The 17,487-nt window shown below is 44.5% G+C and overlaps 1 protein-coding gene across 2 annotated transcripts in view; it reads left to right on the top strand.

Annotated features, from left to right (window-relative positions):
* The window catches only part of PCSK2 (proprotein convertase subtilisin/kexin type 2), a 279,018-nt gene extending 264,033 nt beyond the window's left edge, over positions 1 to 14,985 (top strand). Inside the window, exons 11-13 of one of the 2 annotated variants that reach the window (XR_013331600.1) lie at positions 1,556 to 1,783; positions 11,643 to 12,557; positions 14,080 to 14,985. Coding sequence is in view for 1 of the 2 variants with exons in the window: in XM_077750148.1 (XP_077606274.1) it covers positions 1,556 to 1,783; positions 11,643 to 12,129 (715 nt within the window). In the remaining variant the exon portion in view is untranslated. Of the gene's footprint in view, positions 1 to 1,555; positions 1,784 to 11,642 lie in introns of both variants that reach the window. The other variant, XM_077750148.1, reaches the window with a different exon arrangement.
* The last annotated feature ends 2,502 nt before the right edge of the window (positions 14,986 to 17,487 follow it).

Here is a 17,487-nt window from a genome sequence, read left to right as displayed (position 1 = left end):
CTCTGATTCAAAGTTTCAAACCAATGAACACTGCGTGTATTGGAATCAAATGAGTTATGTTGTTCCTAGTCTTTTGCATTGTTTGAAGAGAACCACAATGTAGGGCTTTTCCACCTTTCAATTATGACTCTCAGGAATAAATTTTGCATTGCAACCCAACACCGCACACACATACACAGTTCCATGAAAATTAGATTCCTGTATTACATGCTAATTAATGCATGCTCTTACTCTTTTCTGTTCTATTCTGTTTATTTTTTAATGATAGTCCTGTTCATTAAATCATGGGTTTTCAAGCTTAACGGTCTACTAGAATTGGCCTGGGAAGTGTTAACAGTTTCCAAAGCCTGAGTCTAACTCCCAGAAATTTCTTATTTAATTGGTCAGAGATGTAGCCTAAGCAATGGGATTTGAAGTTTCCTCACCAGAAGATTTTAATGTACAGCCCAGGTAGGTAATCTTTGCAATAAGTTGCTTTCCTGGGCAACAGATGGCTCTGACCTGCCCTTTGAAAAACACAGGCCATGAGTTATATTAGACACTGATTTCCAAAGACAATAGCATGTGCAAGCAGATTTGTTTATTCACTGGGCAAACAGTGTATAAAGGGCTGCTGTCCTGGGCCCTGGGGACAAAAATATGCTGAAGATACCATCTCTGTTCTTGAAGAAATGACAGCCTCATTCACACAAATGGAACACATCCATGTTGCCAAGACCCAGATCAAGAAGCAGAGCACTGGCAGCACCCAGAAGCTCCCTTGCGTCCCCGTCCAGCCCCTGCTCCAAGACTAACCACTTACCTGACTTCTGACAGCACAGATTAGTTGGGCCTGTTTTTATACTTTAAACAAACGTAATAATATACAGTATGTTCTCTTCTGGGTCTGGCTTCATTAGAGTGACATTCTATTTGAGAGATTCATCTATGTTATTCAGAGTAGCTGTAGTTCATTCATTCTCATTGTAAGACAGTGTTTTACATCCTATAAATACATCTCAGTTGGTTTATGCATTTTATTGCGGATGGGTATTTGGAGGCTTTGTAGTTTGGGCCTGTAAACATTCCAGTACATGTCAGCTGGATATATACACACATTTTGAGGGGATGCATACCTAGGAATGGAACTTCTGGGCCATAGCTTGGACACTGGGACATGAGAAGATAAAAGCCAAATAGTTTTTTCCAAAGTGTCAGCAGCAAGTTACAATCCCATCTGCAAAGTATGTGAGCTCCAGTGGCTTCACATCTTTGCCAGTACTTAGTACTGTCAGTCTTTTTCATTTCAACCATTCCAGTGTGTGTTAGAATGTGCCTTTGAAGTAAATTTAATTCAGTAAGAAAGACAAGATTTTTAAATATATATATATATATATAATGGCTCTAAATGGTGCATGGAAATCCTCCCTTGACTTGGGGGCTCATAGATGTTCCAAAATCCTACAAGAGGTATATGTCCTTAGTCATTCTCTCTCTCTCTCTCTCTCTCTCTCTCTCTCTCTCTCACACCTTGTCCTTACCCTTGTTCTCGAATCTCTCTGCCTCTGGTATCCAGCCTGGGTCTGACCTGGAGAGACATGCAGCATCTGACTGTGCTCACCTCCAAACGGAACCAGCTTCACGACGAGGTCCATCAATGGCGGAGGAATGGGGTTGGCCTGGAGTTTAATCACCTTTTTGGCTATGGGGTCCTTGATGCAGGGGCCATGGTGAAAATGGCTAAAGACTGGAAAACTGTGCCCGAGAGATTCCACTGTGTGGGAGGCTCCGTGCAGGACCCTGAGTGAGATGGGGGAGGGNTTGGGGTTTGGCAGTTGCATGTTGAAAACACCCCAGAGATGATGCTGTGGCATTGGCGACAATATCAGAGTCCCTCTCTGTCTGCTCGAGATGCACTGGATTTGATTCAGGGACAACCAGCTTCCAGGCAGAGCTGTAGAGTTGCACAACTCCAGGAACCACATGTACACAGAACACAGGTGCCTCAGAACCCCTGCTTTTAGGTGTGATCCTTTAGTGTTTCACTGGCTTATATCATTTTTAAATGCACAAGTCAATCAGTGTAACTAGGTCTCAGATCACTTAACAGACCATGATCATGACCAATATCTCAGAGGACCTTTGTGTCCCCTTCCATCATGGCCTCCTCAAGAGTAACTACTATTCTTCTAACTCCACAGATTATTTGGCATGTTTTATACTTAATATAAATGGAATCAGACACGGTCTTCTCCTTTATATCTAGATTCTTCAGCTCAGAATTATTTGACCATGTTTAGTATACTTGTAGTTCGTTTCTTCTCATTGCTAAATAATGTTCTGTTATGTGACTATAACACAATTTTCATATTCATTCTACTTGTGAAGCAGCATAAGGACTTGATTTGATTCTGAGTGAGATGGATAGCTATTTGGAGGGATTTGAGTGAGGTGCTCCCCACACAGAAACCACCGGTCTGGTCACCTGCACCTACTTCCCTTTTAACTTCCCATCACAGCAAGAGGATTGGACAATAAGGACCCCTTTTATTTAATTTCTCTCCTCATTGATTCATCAGTAAGATGGAAATAGCAATTCTTATCCTTATTGTTTTTAATTGAGGTATTGTTTACCTACAATGAAACACATAGAACTTAAATGCATTATTTGCGTTTTGATGTATACATCTAGGAAACCACCACCTGATCCATGTGATGGAACATTCCATCACCCTAGAAAGATTCCTCATGCCCCCTTCCAGTTCATACCCACATCTATACACAGCCATTTTCTTTTTTTTTTTTTTTAATGTTTTATTTCTTTCTAGGAGAGAGAGAGAGAGAGAGAGACAGCGTGAGCAGGGGAGGGTCAGAGAGAGAGGGAGTCACAGACTGAAAGAGGCTCCAGGCTCCGAGCTGGCAGTCAGCACAGAGCCCGACGTGGGGCCCGAACCCACGAACCGCGAGATCATGACCTAAGCAAAAGTCGGACGCTTAACCGACTAAGCCACCTAGGTGCCCCTATACACAGCCATTTTCATTCCTGCCCCTATAGATTAGCTTTGCCACTTCTTGGGTTTTGTCTAACTAGAATCACATGATATGGGTGCGTCCAGTTTCCCTGACTCAATATTATGTTGATGAGATCCACCCAAGTGCTTGTGTGTTGTAGTGGCCCATTTGCTCTCGTTGTTGTGCAGTATTCCATTCTGAAAACACACCTGTGATTATGTCATTTAAATACTGGTAAAATGCTCTCTCTAACCACCCACACCCGCCTCCTTTCTGTTGGTCATCTGAGCTTGGCCAAAGTCATCCTCCCTCTCTGTTCACCCTCGGTCCTGGATCCTCTGCAGATTTATAGTCAGTTATGCAGACCTAGACTCCAATCTTGATTTCACCAAACCGGGACAATACCTTTGGCCTCCCTGAACCTCCTTTTAGCAATCCTCAACCTTTGTACCCTGGCCCCTTTGCCGGTACAGTGAAGTCTATGGACTCCATCTCGGGACAGTGTTTTTAGACGCACTAGATAAAATACATAGGACTACAAAGGAAGCCAATGATATTGAAAACTAGGTATAAAAATTTGTTGAAAAACAAATTTGTGATGAAGTCATCTATGTCCTTTCTCTCATCAACACATTATGTAAAAAGCTCCTAGCGGCAGGCATCTAATCTAAGTCTAATGGCCACGATCATTTCAGGGCAGCCATGATGGTCGAAATGCTACTTCAAGATGCCATCAGTAATTGTAATGGGATATGATCATCTCTGGGCTCTTTGGTGGCAGACTCTGAGGAAGTGCTGATATCACTCTGGCATGTGGGGAAGCTACATTTTCCTTATAAGTCAGTGTTGTGTCTCAGGGAGAAACACCTCCTAGGTGGCTGGTGTGAGGCCTTTTACCTACACTACTTGTATTTAATCCTGGTTAAGTCCAGGAGAAATGTGCCATCACCCTCTTAACNTAAAAAAAAAAAAAGAAATGATGTAGGTACATGGCAGTCTTGGGAAATCTGACAGGAGGGCCACAGAGCAGCTGATTTTTATTGGCAAGTCAAGTGAGGCTTATGAAGCTCTGTTTAAAAAAAGTTATTAGTGGGGAGCCTGGGAAGCTCAGTCGGTTAAGTATCGGACTTCAGCTCAGGTCATGATCTCACGGTTCGTGTATTTGAGCCCTGTGTCAGGCTCTGTGCTGACAGCTCAGAGCCTGCTTCAGACATTGGCCTTAGGGAGCTCCTACTGTGCCCTCAGGCCCTACATTAGGTGATACATCAGACAGCCCTGCTGTCAGCTGGGGAGTGCCTTTACTTGTGAGAAGAGGCTCAGAAAGGTTAAGGGCACACCAAAGAACACTTAGCTCTTGAGCAGCCAAACTGGGATTTGAACCCAGGCACTCCGATGCCAGTAGGGCATCGCCTGAGGGGTCTCTCCGTGTATCTCAGTGAGACCTCCTCTGCTGGAGGAGGTGAGGTTCAGCAAATATCAAAAGGGCCTGGGGGGGCGTTCCTCTAGTAAAACCTTCCCTGGGGTGGAGACTCTGAAACACCCACGTAGGGGGTGGGCCCAGCCCCCAAACTCCTTAAGTGCCATCCAGGAGTCCTTGTCTCTGCCAGAGACTACAAACAGGGTGACAGAATGGAGACCAGACTGGGAACCACTGTCCAAATAGGGAAGGGAAGGATAAATCCGAAGTAAACATTCAACTGGCGTTGACCACTGTACTGCCCTTATTCAAGTTCAGAACAGTTATTTGCATGACTTGGAAGGCCCAGAAGTCTTGGTACCATGGTGGAAATGTTCTGTATCTGAGCGTCCAATACAATAGCTCGTGGCTAGGGAGTGCTAGAAATGTGGCTCATGTGCCTGGGAACTAAAGTTTCCAAAGCCACATGTGGCTTCCTTCTTGGACAGCTCAGCCCTGATGTCCATCTGGTAGTTACGCCATCACAGTAAGGATGCTAAATAATGCAAACAGAACAGGAAGTATAAACTGGATAACAACCCCATGAAGGGGTGTCCAGAGGTCGAGCCTGAAGGAAAGCCGGGCCAGAGCTCACAGCGTGTGCCTCCCCCAGTATCCCCTAAATCTCGCTCCCCTGACACGGACGGACGGCACAACACTCTAGCAGCCCAGACGTCTGCCCAAGGTGGTCCTGGGAGAGTGTGGGCACAGAAGAGCTACTCTCAGACAGTTGCCGAGGCTGCTCTTTTCTTCTACCACCTCATTTTGTCCCAGGAGGCTGGTGGGGTAGTCTCATCTACAGGTGCAAAGACAGGAGGCTCATGAAGCTAAAGCAAATCGTTCTGGTTCACGGAACCAGGAACCCCAATGCCTGTCAAAGCCCTGGGCTTGGAACCTGCTTCCCTTGTTGCAAAGAGGGAAATATTTACAGAAAGGGACTTGCCAAGAGGGAGAAAAGCTTATGGTGTTGGCTCCTTTACAGAAGCTCAGGCAGCAGCAGGTAGGGGCCGAGACGTCCCCCACGGGCAGTGCCAGGGAGCCATTCTCCACAGCAGGCTGCACACTAGCACCAATTAACAGAAAGGCAGCCCTGTTGCAGAGTTTGGGGGAGTAGTAGGCTTAGTTGGGGTACGTGCTGATAGCAGACCTTGTTTTTCGAGCGCTCGCTGGCCAACAATGGGTCCCTCATGGTCCCCCAGCTCTGTGCACTGAGGGGCTAGGGGAGGGAGGAGAGCAAGGCGGAGAACGTCGGTGGTGATGCAAGACAGGCTATCTCTGTTTCTGAGTACATGTAACACTCTGTCATGATCCACACAAATGCTGAATTTGGAGCCAGAGGCAGTAAGTCTCTATGTTCCAGTTAGAGGATCCAAGGCCCAGACATGTGTCAGGCCCAGTAGCTCACAGCTACCTCAGAACTGTATCCAGTTTTGGCAGCCTGGTTTTCAATGATGGGAAGCTAGAAAACCATGTCAGCACTGACTCAGCTGGGCCCCCCATGGGCACAGGAACCTAGTCTGTCCTGTTTGCCGGTGTGGCCTCAGTGCCTGGAACAGTGCCTGGTGCCCAGCAGTCATGTGGTAAATATTTTTTTAATGAATGAATGAGTGTTCGGCCAGCAGCACTGGGTACTGGAAGATGGCTAAATGGCAGCGGAAGGACCCACATACCAGCCAGGAGACCTGGGGAAGGAGACCCAGCCTCATGGAAGGACTCTGAATCCCCTGACGCCCTCTGCACCCTCATCTACCCCACACCTGAACTTGATCTCAGGTGCACATGAGTGATATCTAGGCCAGATGTGCCTTTTTTTTTTTTTTTAACATTTATCCATTTTTCTAGAGACAGAGAGAAACAGAGTTTGAGCAGAGGAGGGACAGAGAGAGAGGGAGACACAGAATCTGAAGCAGGCTCCAGGCGCTGAGCTGTCAGCACAGGGTCCAATGTGGGGCTCAAACTCACGAACTGTGAGATCATGACCTGAGCTGAAGTCAGACGCTCAACCGACTGGGCCACCCAGGTGCCCCACATGTGCTTTTTGCGGAACTCAGAGGGTACAGGTTGGTCCTTAGGGCAGTGCCCAGGCCGCTGTGCTACTGACTGAAAACAGGTTGGTCACCATGAATCACACTCCTGAGGGGCTGGGACAGAGGCACCTACAGCCGATCACTAAGACGTGTGGGGCTGCACAGAAACAGCCCCTGAGTGGACTGAGTGCCAACTGTCAGGTCTGTGGGTTTCCTCAGCATTAATCTTCCCAGGGAAGCAGTCAATTTGAAAAGCAATTTTCTAAAGAGACATTATCAGCAAAGTCAGTGGAGGGTGCTCCACTAAAATTAGAAGGAAAAATACAACTGGTCCTGAGTGTCCGCACAAAGCCAGCTGTGTGCAATGAGGAGAGCAAACCCAAGCCTGCTCACTGGCGGTCAGCAGCCACGTGTCCCCCAAGGGCTGACACATAAACCGTCCCCACTCTCCCCTGCACCCAAGAGAGCTATTCATTCAGCTCTTTCAAGGCTGGGGCAAAGTTGGAATTTTGAGTGAATTTGAAAGTAGATGTTAAAACCTGACACGAACGCCAGAAGCAGCATGGGAGAGAGAGAGAGAGAAGCATGTGCTGGGCCCCGAACCAGCTGTAGGACCGTAGACCCGTCACTGCCAAGCTGCAGCATCTTCCCGTGTGAGGTAATGCCCACCTGTTGAGTGTTCTGTGCCTGCCACAGAGCAGACATCTTCAACACTCAAGGAAGGGTGGCTGTTATTAATAGTATTGTTACCCTAATAAAACAACTGTAGCACAACTAATTATTTTTACACAGCTGAGGATTCAGAATGCAAACAGCATGCCACGGGCTCCTTCTGGAAAGCAGTGCCTATTTCTAGACACGAGGCAGTCGGCCACTTATTTGCAACAATATGTAATCAAGATACAAGCCAATCCTCAGGCCCCCAAGTTGATCTTTGATGAGACTCAAACACAAGGCTCCTTTCTGTACACACTCCCGCAAAGTTCAGAGAGCAGCTCAAACCTCTCGTGGCTGCTTCATTTTCTGCAGCGAATGAGTTCCAGAACGTGGCCTGTAGGACTATTGAAGGATCTCAGCAGTCTCAGTCCTATAAGTGACCATCTCCTATTTCAACCTATAAATTAACTGTTCCTGAGGGAATAAGGCTTTGCTTTTCCTTCAAAATAAGGATGGATTATATTCTCTTCTTCTCATAAAAGCAATATATGGTCAGAAAATACAAGTGGACAAAAAAAAAAAAAAAAAGAGGTGATAAGAAACCCTTGGCAATCCTGTTCCTCTGCTCTCCGGACACCATGATGCCTGCAGAGAAGCTTTCCTGTGAAAGGGGGAAATGGTGTTCTTTCTCTTCCAAGCTTGCTGTTTTTCATTCACACGGGGCTTTTAATTTCATTTCAAAGTGACATAACCTTCCAAGAAGAATCTTTTGGAATATTCCGTCTCTCAGGGGCTTAGTCGCCATGCATTCAGTGGGCATTCACATGGCAGGGCAGGAATGACAGAGCTCTGCAAGCAGGCAATACCTCCATGGCACTAAACAAGCCAGACTCCCCAAGAGTACCTGGAGTGTCCTTCAACCCCCACATGGACGCCAACCCCAAGGCTGCTGGGACAATTTGTGAATCCTAATGTAAGTCAGGGTGGTTGTCTCCACTCTAATCTGTCTTCTGCTTTCCAAGGTGAGGACAAAATGCCGATCATGTTTTAGCCTCCTCCAGCCCTTCTCACAGATACACTCCCTCTTCCCTCAGGCAGAGCAACAGGCAGCCTGTCTTCTAATTTCCCCTTCTGCAAGGAAGGGGACAGCCGAGAGTCATTTGTCCCAGCTCAAAGCAGCTACGGAGGAATCTGGATGAGGCATGGCATCTACTGAAGCCCCCTTAGCCATGGTGTGCTTAAAGGTTGTTTACGGCTTGGTCCAAAATAGATTTCTCTCTTTCTATCCTAAGAGATCAGCTCGGCCCTGAAATACCTTCCCTCCTGTATGAAAGACCTCATTGTTCATTTATGGAAACCCCGTTGCATGTAGGCGGTGGATCTGATTCCCAGCTTCTGTGGCCCTGCCGTTTCTGATTCTTAGCCAGTCAAAGAAATATTTCCAGTTTCCCCTGGGGAAAGCAATGTCACTTTTCTGCCAGAGTTTCCGTGAATTGGCTTGTAAAGGGACTGTCACTTGATGAACTCTTGGAGAATTCCAGAGCCCCTGAGGCTCAAGTCTAGAAGGACCTGCCTCTTTGTCTTTGTAGAGCTCAGAAGTAGAATGTGGCATTTCACTCATACCTGAGGTCTGGACATCCCAGGAACCTCCAGCAAGGTGGCAGGAAGACCTGCCAAACAGAATTGACAGTTTGACAAAAACGGAACATGCTTATAAGAGAAGGCTGAGAGATTTTCATGGTGGTGGTGGTGGTGGTGGTGGTAGTGGTATCGGGTTCAAAATGAACATATGCAAATAATTTACATCTGTGCTATCCAGTATAGGGAACAACTAACCACAGGTGACTGTTTAATAAAATTAGATAAACTTGAATTAATTATTAAATTTAATTAAAAATTCAGTTCCTGGGGCATCTGAGTGGCTTAGTTGGTTAAGTGTCCGACTTCAGCTCAGGTCATGATCTCACGGTTCGTGGGTTCGAGCCCCACGTTGGGCTCTGTGCTGACAGCTAGCTCAGAGCCTGGAGCCTGTTTCAGATTCTGTGTCTCCCTCTCTCTCTGACCCTCTCCTGCTCATGCTGTCTCTCTCCCAGAAGTAAATAAAACATTAAAAAAAATTTTTAATAAATAAATAAAAATTCAGTTCCTCACTTACACTCATCAAATGCTCAACAGCCACATGTGACCAGTGGCTACTATATTGGACAGTACAGGTACAGAACACTTGCATCACTGCAGAAAGTTCTAATGGCCAGTTCTGGTCTAAGCATTTGTAAATATATGACATATGAGTGTGTGTACATATTTTATCTGCACAGCAATTCTTCCCAGTATAAGAAGTAATATCTCCATTGTACAAGTAAGGAAAATTAGCTCAGATAGTTCAAATACTTTGCCCATAACTGGACCCACATAGCTCTGTACCTATAGGTGGGTGCCCAAATGATTATTGGTCATGGATCAGCTTACCTGTTAAGTTTCTGGCCCTACTGTGAGTAAATTACATCTTTTTTTTTTTAATGTTTATTTATTTCTAGGAGACAGAGAGAGAGACAGCGTGAGCAGGGGAGGGTCAGAGAGAGAGGAGTCACAGACTGAAACAGGCTCCAGGCTCTGAGCTGGCAGTCAGCACAGAGCCCAACACGGGGCTCGAACCCACGAACCGTGAGATCATGACCTAAGCGAAAGTCGGACGCTCAACCAACTAAGCCACCCAGGCACCCCTAAATTACATCTTTTTGAAGAGATCTAGCTAGTGGCTTTCCATACTTTGACCTCCAAAGCTGACCTGATGCTTGTTCTCCACTAAACTGGATGATTTTCCTAGAGCTTTGTACCCTGCTTCCACCACCATCAGTAGATCTTCATGGCAAATGGATATTTCATGTATCATTCAGCATCAGCATCCATGCAGAGCACACACAGCAGCATTTATGAAACTATTAAAGCATATATTTTGAAAGCTCCTCAGGAGAGTACTGACCTTTTATCATTGAGATACAGGCTAAGCTTCAGCAAGACCTCCCAGGTTTGTGGCTTTGGTCCCAAGGGTCATGCAGAACCAAGACTTGCCTCTGAGCTGGGTGTATGAGCATCTTTTTGTAGATGGGCTCTACAAGACATGGGCTTTAAAATACCCACCATTTTATGCTCCAAAACAAAAATCCTGTCAAGGGAGGATATTCACATAGGGAAAAGCCCAGAGAAGGGGAGCTAGTACCTTGATCCAGGCACTGTGCTTTGTGTTATCATGCACAGTCTGATTTCATCTCACAAAACCCAACTATAAGGACAATGAGACTCCAAAGTATTTAAATAATTTGCCCAAGCTCTCCTGACCTGTAAGCATCAAAGAGAATTCTAACACAGAGAGGTTTGTTCCTAATGTCTGGAGTCTTTCCATTACACTGTGCAGTCCTCAAGTGTAGTTTATTACATTTCTGATGCAAGAACCTTTGAGCATCTTGCCTTCAAAGGAGGCCATATCCAGGAAGTAGATTGGTTGTATGGGAAGTCAACTGAGGAATCTTTCACTAGGTTTAATTAACCCCATATCAGCTTTTTCTATGATAGTAATAATCATATTCTCAATAATTTCTATTTATCAAGATACTTAGCACTTTTAAAAAAAATATTTTTATTTATTTCTAGGAGAGAGAGAGACAGCGTGAGCAGGGGAGGGTCAGAGAGAGAGGGAGTCACAGACTGAAACAGGCTCCAGGCTCTGAGCTGGCAGTCAGCACAGAGCCCGACGCGGGGCTCGAACCCACGAACCGTGAGATCATGACCTAAGTGAAAGTCGGATGCTTAACCGACTAAGCCACCCAGGCACCCCAAGATACTTAGCACTTTAAAAGAAAGGCATTATGAGCTCCTGTCTCAGCTTGGGCTGTCCCAAAAGTAGACCCAGAAGTGAGAGATGGGTGTTGACAATTTTTTGAGAGATGATCCCAGGAAACACAAGTGAGGAATGGAGTCCTGAGAGCCAGTCAGGAGTGCACTGATGAGCAAGTTGTCACTGTGGGCAACAGGCCCAGTCCCACTGGGGACACTGAGTTGTCCTCCTGAGGAACAGGGAAACCAAGGTCTGTTTATCACTTTCTATCCCAGTCACTGGTAGGGAGTTGTCCCTGAGGGATTAAGTCCCTGACACTTTGGGGCTGCCCTGCACATAGGCTAAGCAAGCTCCAATGGTTTGGGGGAAAGCTCCAGGAGAGAAGCCAGGAGATGCTGACACCTGAGGTGGGAAGCAATCAGGTCACATGGGAGCCACAGCCTCAGCCACAGCTGAATGCAGAGGTGACTTAGAAGTGAGAAGGGCGTGAACAGCATCCACTACATTCCCCTTCCGCATAGAAGGTTCAGAAGGCATAGGTAAGGTGCCCAGGCTCACACAGCTGGTCTGTCTGATTAACCCCAAAACCCCTGCACTTCCTGGTACCTGAACCTGCCTTCAAAACCCTAAGTGTGGTGTGCCCATCCCTTACCATATCTCTTCACTTTGCCCTCAGGAAAATACCCTCCACCGGCAAGTTGGTGCTGACCCTCACGACCGATGCGTGTGAGGGGAAAGAAAACTTTGTCCGCTACCTTGAGCATGTCCAAGCTGTCATCACAGTCAATGCAAGCAGGAGAGGAGACCTAAACATCAACATGACTTCCCCAATGGGCACCAAGTCCATTTTGCTGAGCCGACGTCCGAGGGATGATGACTCCAAGGTGGGCTTTGACAAGTGGCCTTTCATGACCACCCACACATGGGGGGAAGACGCCCGAGGAACCTGGACCCTGGAGCTGGGGTTTGTTGGGAGCACACCCCAGAAGGGGGTGCTGAAGGAATGGACACTAATGCTGCATGGCACGCAGAGCGCCCCTTACATTGACCAGGTTGTGAGGGATTACCAGTCCAAGCTGGCCATGTCCAAGAAGGAGGAGCTGGAAGAGGAGCTGGATGAAGCCGTGGAGAGAAGTCTGAAGAGCATCCTGCGTGAGAACTAACACCACACCCGGGCCTCCACCGCCTCCCTCCCTCCCCCATCTCTGCCTTCTCTGTCCTCGTTCCACACTCTGTCAGGAGCCTAGCAATTACTGTCACCCTCACATAAGCGATCCCAACCCCCTGACCTGAAGCTTCGCTCACTGTCACTAATTCTTTTCTTTACAATGGAAGCACTCTTTTTCATTCTCTGCCCCAAATACAGTGTTCCCATCAACACCTATGTCCTATTTGTGACTCTAAGCTCTTTGTTTGTGTCATTCAAATAGGTGATAGCCAGCAAACAAAACTGGGACAGCTTTCTCCTCCATTTTTTTCATATCTGAGAAGAGACTGCATTGAAAAAGCCATGCACAGTGACTCCAAGAATGCTAATTCATGGTCTCAACTGAGAACCTGTTACATAAAAAGAAAAAGATTATAACAGAAGGTGAGCTCTGAATCTCTAAAGCACAACAGATGCCGTCGATCCTTTGGGGAAAAATGTTTTGAGCTTAGCAAGATTTTTCAGTGACATAGATGGTAGTTATGATGCGAAAGACACCATCCGTGACAGCCCTGATTACTGGCTGGGGAAAGAAACAGTCAAAATGCATGAGCATTGGAAATCCTAACCACCAACACCAACAGGTGTTGTCCTACTCAGCCAGCGTGATACATATAAAACCTACGTAGCTTGGCTGTCCTTTTCACCAGCTGCTGCTCTGAGTTATGGTAAAATCTGCTAGAGAAACCCAAATTACTCAGTTTGTATAGAATTCATCCTAGCCCCAATTTTCTGGGGTCCCTCACATAGCTATTCAGAAGAAAAAAAAAAGGCAAGGGAAGTCTGGCCACATGTCAAGTAAAGAATAGCTTTGTAGCTTAGAACACAGGAACGTTCCTTTTCCTAAATCACTTTGGGGCTTCTTCATCTGATGTAAGTGAGACATGAAATGAGTATTTTTGGCATACATATACTTAGGCTTTGACTTCCAAAACATATGGTTGTGGTTTCTTTGATATGTTGGGGGAATAGCCTGTGTTCTAGAAGAGGTGTGTGAAGGGTGAAGGGGGCATGTTCGAAGATGTGGACCTCCATTTGTGTGGAGCCTCTTCTGCCAAATTGGAGGGTGGGGGGGATGCTGACTCTTCCTCCAGCAACGTGAGACCTGAAGGAAGCAAGAGATAGACCTCTGTAGGGAAAGCACACAGTCAGTCACCATGTTGATAGCAACCCATGAAGGTAGTCAACATGCAACCCAAAGGTGACACGTCTCTCCCTGCTGACCCCAAAAGACACAGCACCATTTTATTACCAAATAGAAATGCTTTCTGACCTGTCATCCCTTTGGTTTTCTACCCGAGGATTGTCCCCTCATCAGCAATCCCAATGCCCATCCATTCCCAAGAAATGAGTTATTTCTTTGATTTGATTCCCAGGAACAGGTCAACCACTCCTGGCTGCACTTCTCCCTTCCCATGGGAGCACGTAGCGAAGCTTGGAGCACCTTTCCTTTAAAGCCAGCAACACAGGGCACTAGGTTCTGTTCCCTGAAGGTGGCAACTTTAAGAGAAAACTCTGTAAAACCCATTTTCTTTCCCCTCCACATATTGGCATGAATTTCTGTCTTCGCTAACACCGTATGACCTTCTCTATATGATGCTTTAAAATGTAATATTATTTATGATTTTTAAAAGAAATTTATTACCTGTCGCAAAGGTCTTTTTAAACCAGTTTAGATTTAAAGAAAAAAATTAATAGAAACCATCAAAAATCCATTTCATATTAACAGTCTGAAAATAAACCAAAGGACATTATGTGTGCATAGGTGTATAAGTGCACACAGAAATATATATACATATGTAGACTATATACATGTGTGTATGTATGTGTATATATATATATATACACTTGTATAAATGTATATACACACATATATCTAAAATGTGTGTATGTGTATTTATTGAAGAAACAGACACCATATTCATCTCGAAAAGAATATTCAGAGACTATCAAGATGATTCTGGCTGAAGAAAAAGGCCGGTGGAAATTCAGGTGAAAATGTTCATCGATTCCCATTACATCACCTCTGTGATTTTTGCAGCTCTCTGTATAAACATTAAATGTCTTATATAGCATCAAAAATATAAAATAGTTGTCCATATTTTCACAGCTGTGGTATAATTTATGAAATTAGAGAGTAACTTATCAGCTTCTTAATAGAAATGGCAAGTTTTGATATGAGTATACAGTATATAAAAATATATATAGTGCTATATACAAATATTTGGTCTCTATTTCATTTTTTGCACCAGTATTAATTAACACAACAAATATGTCCAGCTAGTGAGGTTTTTATGATATCCCTGATCCCAATGCAAGAGACAATTATTTATAATCATTTATTTTAAAAAATGAAAATAAGTGAATAATGATTAATCAAGTTAACATTGTTACTCCCTGTGACAGAATTTTATAAGTAAATTTAAAAAGACATGTTGTAAATTAGGAGACTTAACAATAAAGCATTGCCTTCCAGAAATTACGTGGGATGTGAAATATATTACATAAAAACACTTTCATCTGTTCTAGGAGCAGATAACAAAAAGTTGCCAAAAAGAAAGCTAAAAAGCCTGCTTTCATAAATTTGCCTGAGAGATTCATAATTAGCAGATAAATCATATACAAATTACAATCTACAGTAGCATTTTTCAAACCCAGGTTATATCCCATTAGGTTGTAAAAAAATTTAGAGAGTCAAGAGCAACATTTTGGAAGAGAATAAAATAGAATAGAAGAGAAACTGGAATAGAATGGAATAGGTCATGCATATTAGTAAGTATTTCCTAAAATGTCTGCTTTGGGAATGTGTGTGTGTGTGTGTGTGTGTGTGTGTGTGTGTGTTGGATCGCAAGGTAAAATATTTCTAATTGTGACTTGTGATCAAAAATCTTTTATAAAGACTATTCTAGAATGTATTTATCAAGCTAGACTGAGTTATGCTGTAATAACAAGCAGCCCCAAAATGTCAGTGGCCTAACACAGCAAAGGCATATCGTTCACACTAATTCTTCGGTGGGTTCAGGTGACTCCCCAGGGCCAGTGCTGAGGGATTCAGGCTGCTTTAATCTTCAGTCTTATAGTTTGTGATCAAAACACAAGATTGCTAAATCACTACACGGAAGAGAACCCATGGAGGACACTCATCCACTCTTTATGTTCAGATTGAAGGAGACATACATATACAGTAAAACCTTGGTTTGCGAGCAGCATTTGTTCTGGAAATAGGCTTGTAATCCAAAGCACTTGTATATTAAAGTAAATTTCAAGAACCATTGGCTCAGTTGTGATCATGTGACATTCGGCATCGTGTAGCACTTGTATTGCAAGACATCACTCATGTATCAAGTTAAAGTGTATTAAAAATGTTTGCCTGTCTTGCAGAACACTTGTAGAACAAGTACTCGCAATCCAAGGTTTTACAGTATGCCATTTAAGCTGCTATGCATTGGTCAGTACTGGTCAATGACCACACCTAAATGCAAAGCAACTGGGAAATGTAGGACAACTAATGGAATACGTGGTGAGCATCAGAGCCTCTACCACAGATAGAGCTTGACATTCTCTTAAAATATAGTTAAGTACTGATTTACATGGCAAACCACTCCTCATGGATAGCATTACAAAGTAGCTGTAACCCATGTAACCACACACTATTCTAGCAATCTTAATAGTTATTAATAAAGTGTTAATGCATTTTATTTATCATGGTTCATTGTAAAAACAATGTTTAGTTTTCTCCTATAATAGAATATGTATCAAACCAAATGAGTAAAATCTTAAGAGAGGCTATGACCAAAACCAGCCATTGAAAGGCATAAGGTCCAAAGTCTGAGGTTGTGACAAACTGAAACACTGCTTTTCAATACTTAGGTCCAAAAATTGATTTCCAAAAGATTAAGTTAAACCTGATCATTCTTATTGTGTTATTACTGTACAGTCATTGTTATTATCACTTATAAATTAGTAAGAGTGGTTTTCAGGTGATCAATGGCTTTCATTGCAGTGAAAACCACATACTATAAAACTTTGGGAAACATAGCTAAGCATTTATTTTTATTTTTTTAATGTTTATTTTTGAGAGAGAAAGAAAGACAGAGCATGAATGATGAAGGGCCAGAGAGAGGGAGACATAGAATCTGAAGCAGGCTTCAGACTCTGAGCCCTCTGTCAACACAGAGCCCAACGCAGGGCTCAAACCCACAAACTGTGAGATCATGACCTGAGCCAAAGTTAGACACTTAACTGACGGTACCACCCAGGCACCCCTAAGCATTTTATATTTAGAGACAGAAGTGCTTAATTAGGGGAACTGGTGCTCTCATAGCCAGAGTAAGCTCTTGGATGCAAAGAGTTTAATTTGACAAAAATTTCTAAAAATCAAAATGCCAAGATTAAAGACCATGCTTGTAAGAGACAATAAGGGGTTCTAAAAACTCTGGGGGTTCGAAGTAACATCAGCACCAAGGACGACGGTTTGGTTATAGCCAGCTGGGTGGTTCCAAAGAAGGGTTCAACACAAAAGATGGGGAGAAGGGCCAGCACTCAGCACGTGAGTGCTTAGGGAAATGGACAGTCAAGAAAACAAAAGTTGGCAGATGGGATCTAGAGGTGTAAAGCATAAGGAAACCCTCAGGCTGGTATAAAGGAGAATTCTAGTCTCTGAAGAGCTCAGGTCTGTTGAGGACAGAGCCCACTGCACAGAAAGCCATCCCCAGACAACACCATCCACCTGCCAATGGTCAGACTCCATGCCCACCCACAGCCTCCTGAGCCTTATTTGGCTTCCCAAGGACACTGACACCAGGAGAGGGGGTAACCAGTACAAGGGATACCAGCACCTGGAGCTCTAGGGAAACTTCTTTGCACTGCAAATTAATCAAGTAGTTCTTGAATTCTTCCACTAGTCTCTTAGGTATTTAGTTGCCAAGAGACCCTTTCCTTGGGTTCAAAACACGCCAGCTGAATTTGCTTTTGGATTTATAAGGGACCAGGAATCAAAGTTTAACCTGAGGCAAGTTCTCCAAGCCAGCCTACCAGCTTTATTTTTCTGTTAGAAGAGTCTTGCTGTTTTGAACCTGGGGATGGAATGAACCAAGTGAGAAATGTGCTTGGCCCGAGAGATGAAGACTTCACACTGCGAAGTTCCTAGTGTTTGGTGCTGCACAGTTTGGGGTAGCATGGGGGTGACTGGTGATCTCAGCCCACAGAGTTTTAAATGCCACCACAGCCAAATGAGTCTGGGAATTCCTTTGGTTTGATGTTAACGGACTCTGATTTCCACCACGGAGGCTTCAGGCCAACCTGCCCTCCCCAT

Source organism: Crocuta crocuta, unplaced genomic scaffold (assembly GCF_008692635.1).
Source record: "Crocuta crocuta isolate KB4526 unplaced genomic scaffold, BGI_CrCroc_1.0 scaffold209, whole genome shotgun sequence".
In the NCBI taxonomy this organism is placed as follows: Eukaryota; Metazoa; Chordata; class Mammalia; order Carnivora; family Hyaenidae; genus Crocuta; species Crocuta crocuta.
Note: the sequence above shows the minus strand (reverse complement) of the source record. Positions and strands in the feature narration are given on the sequence as shown.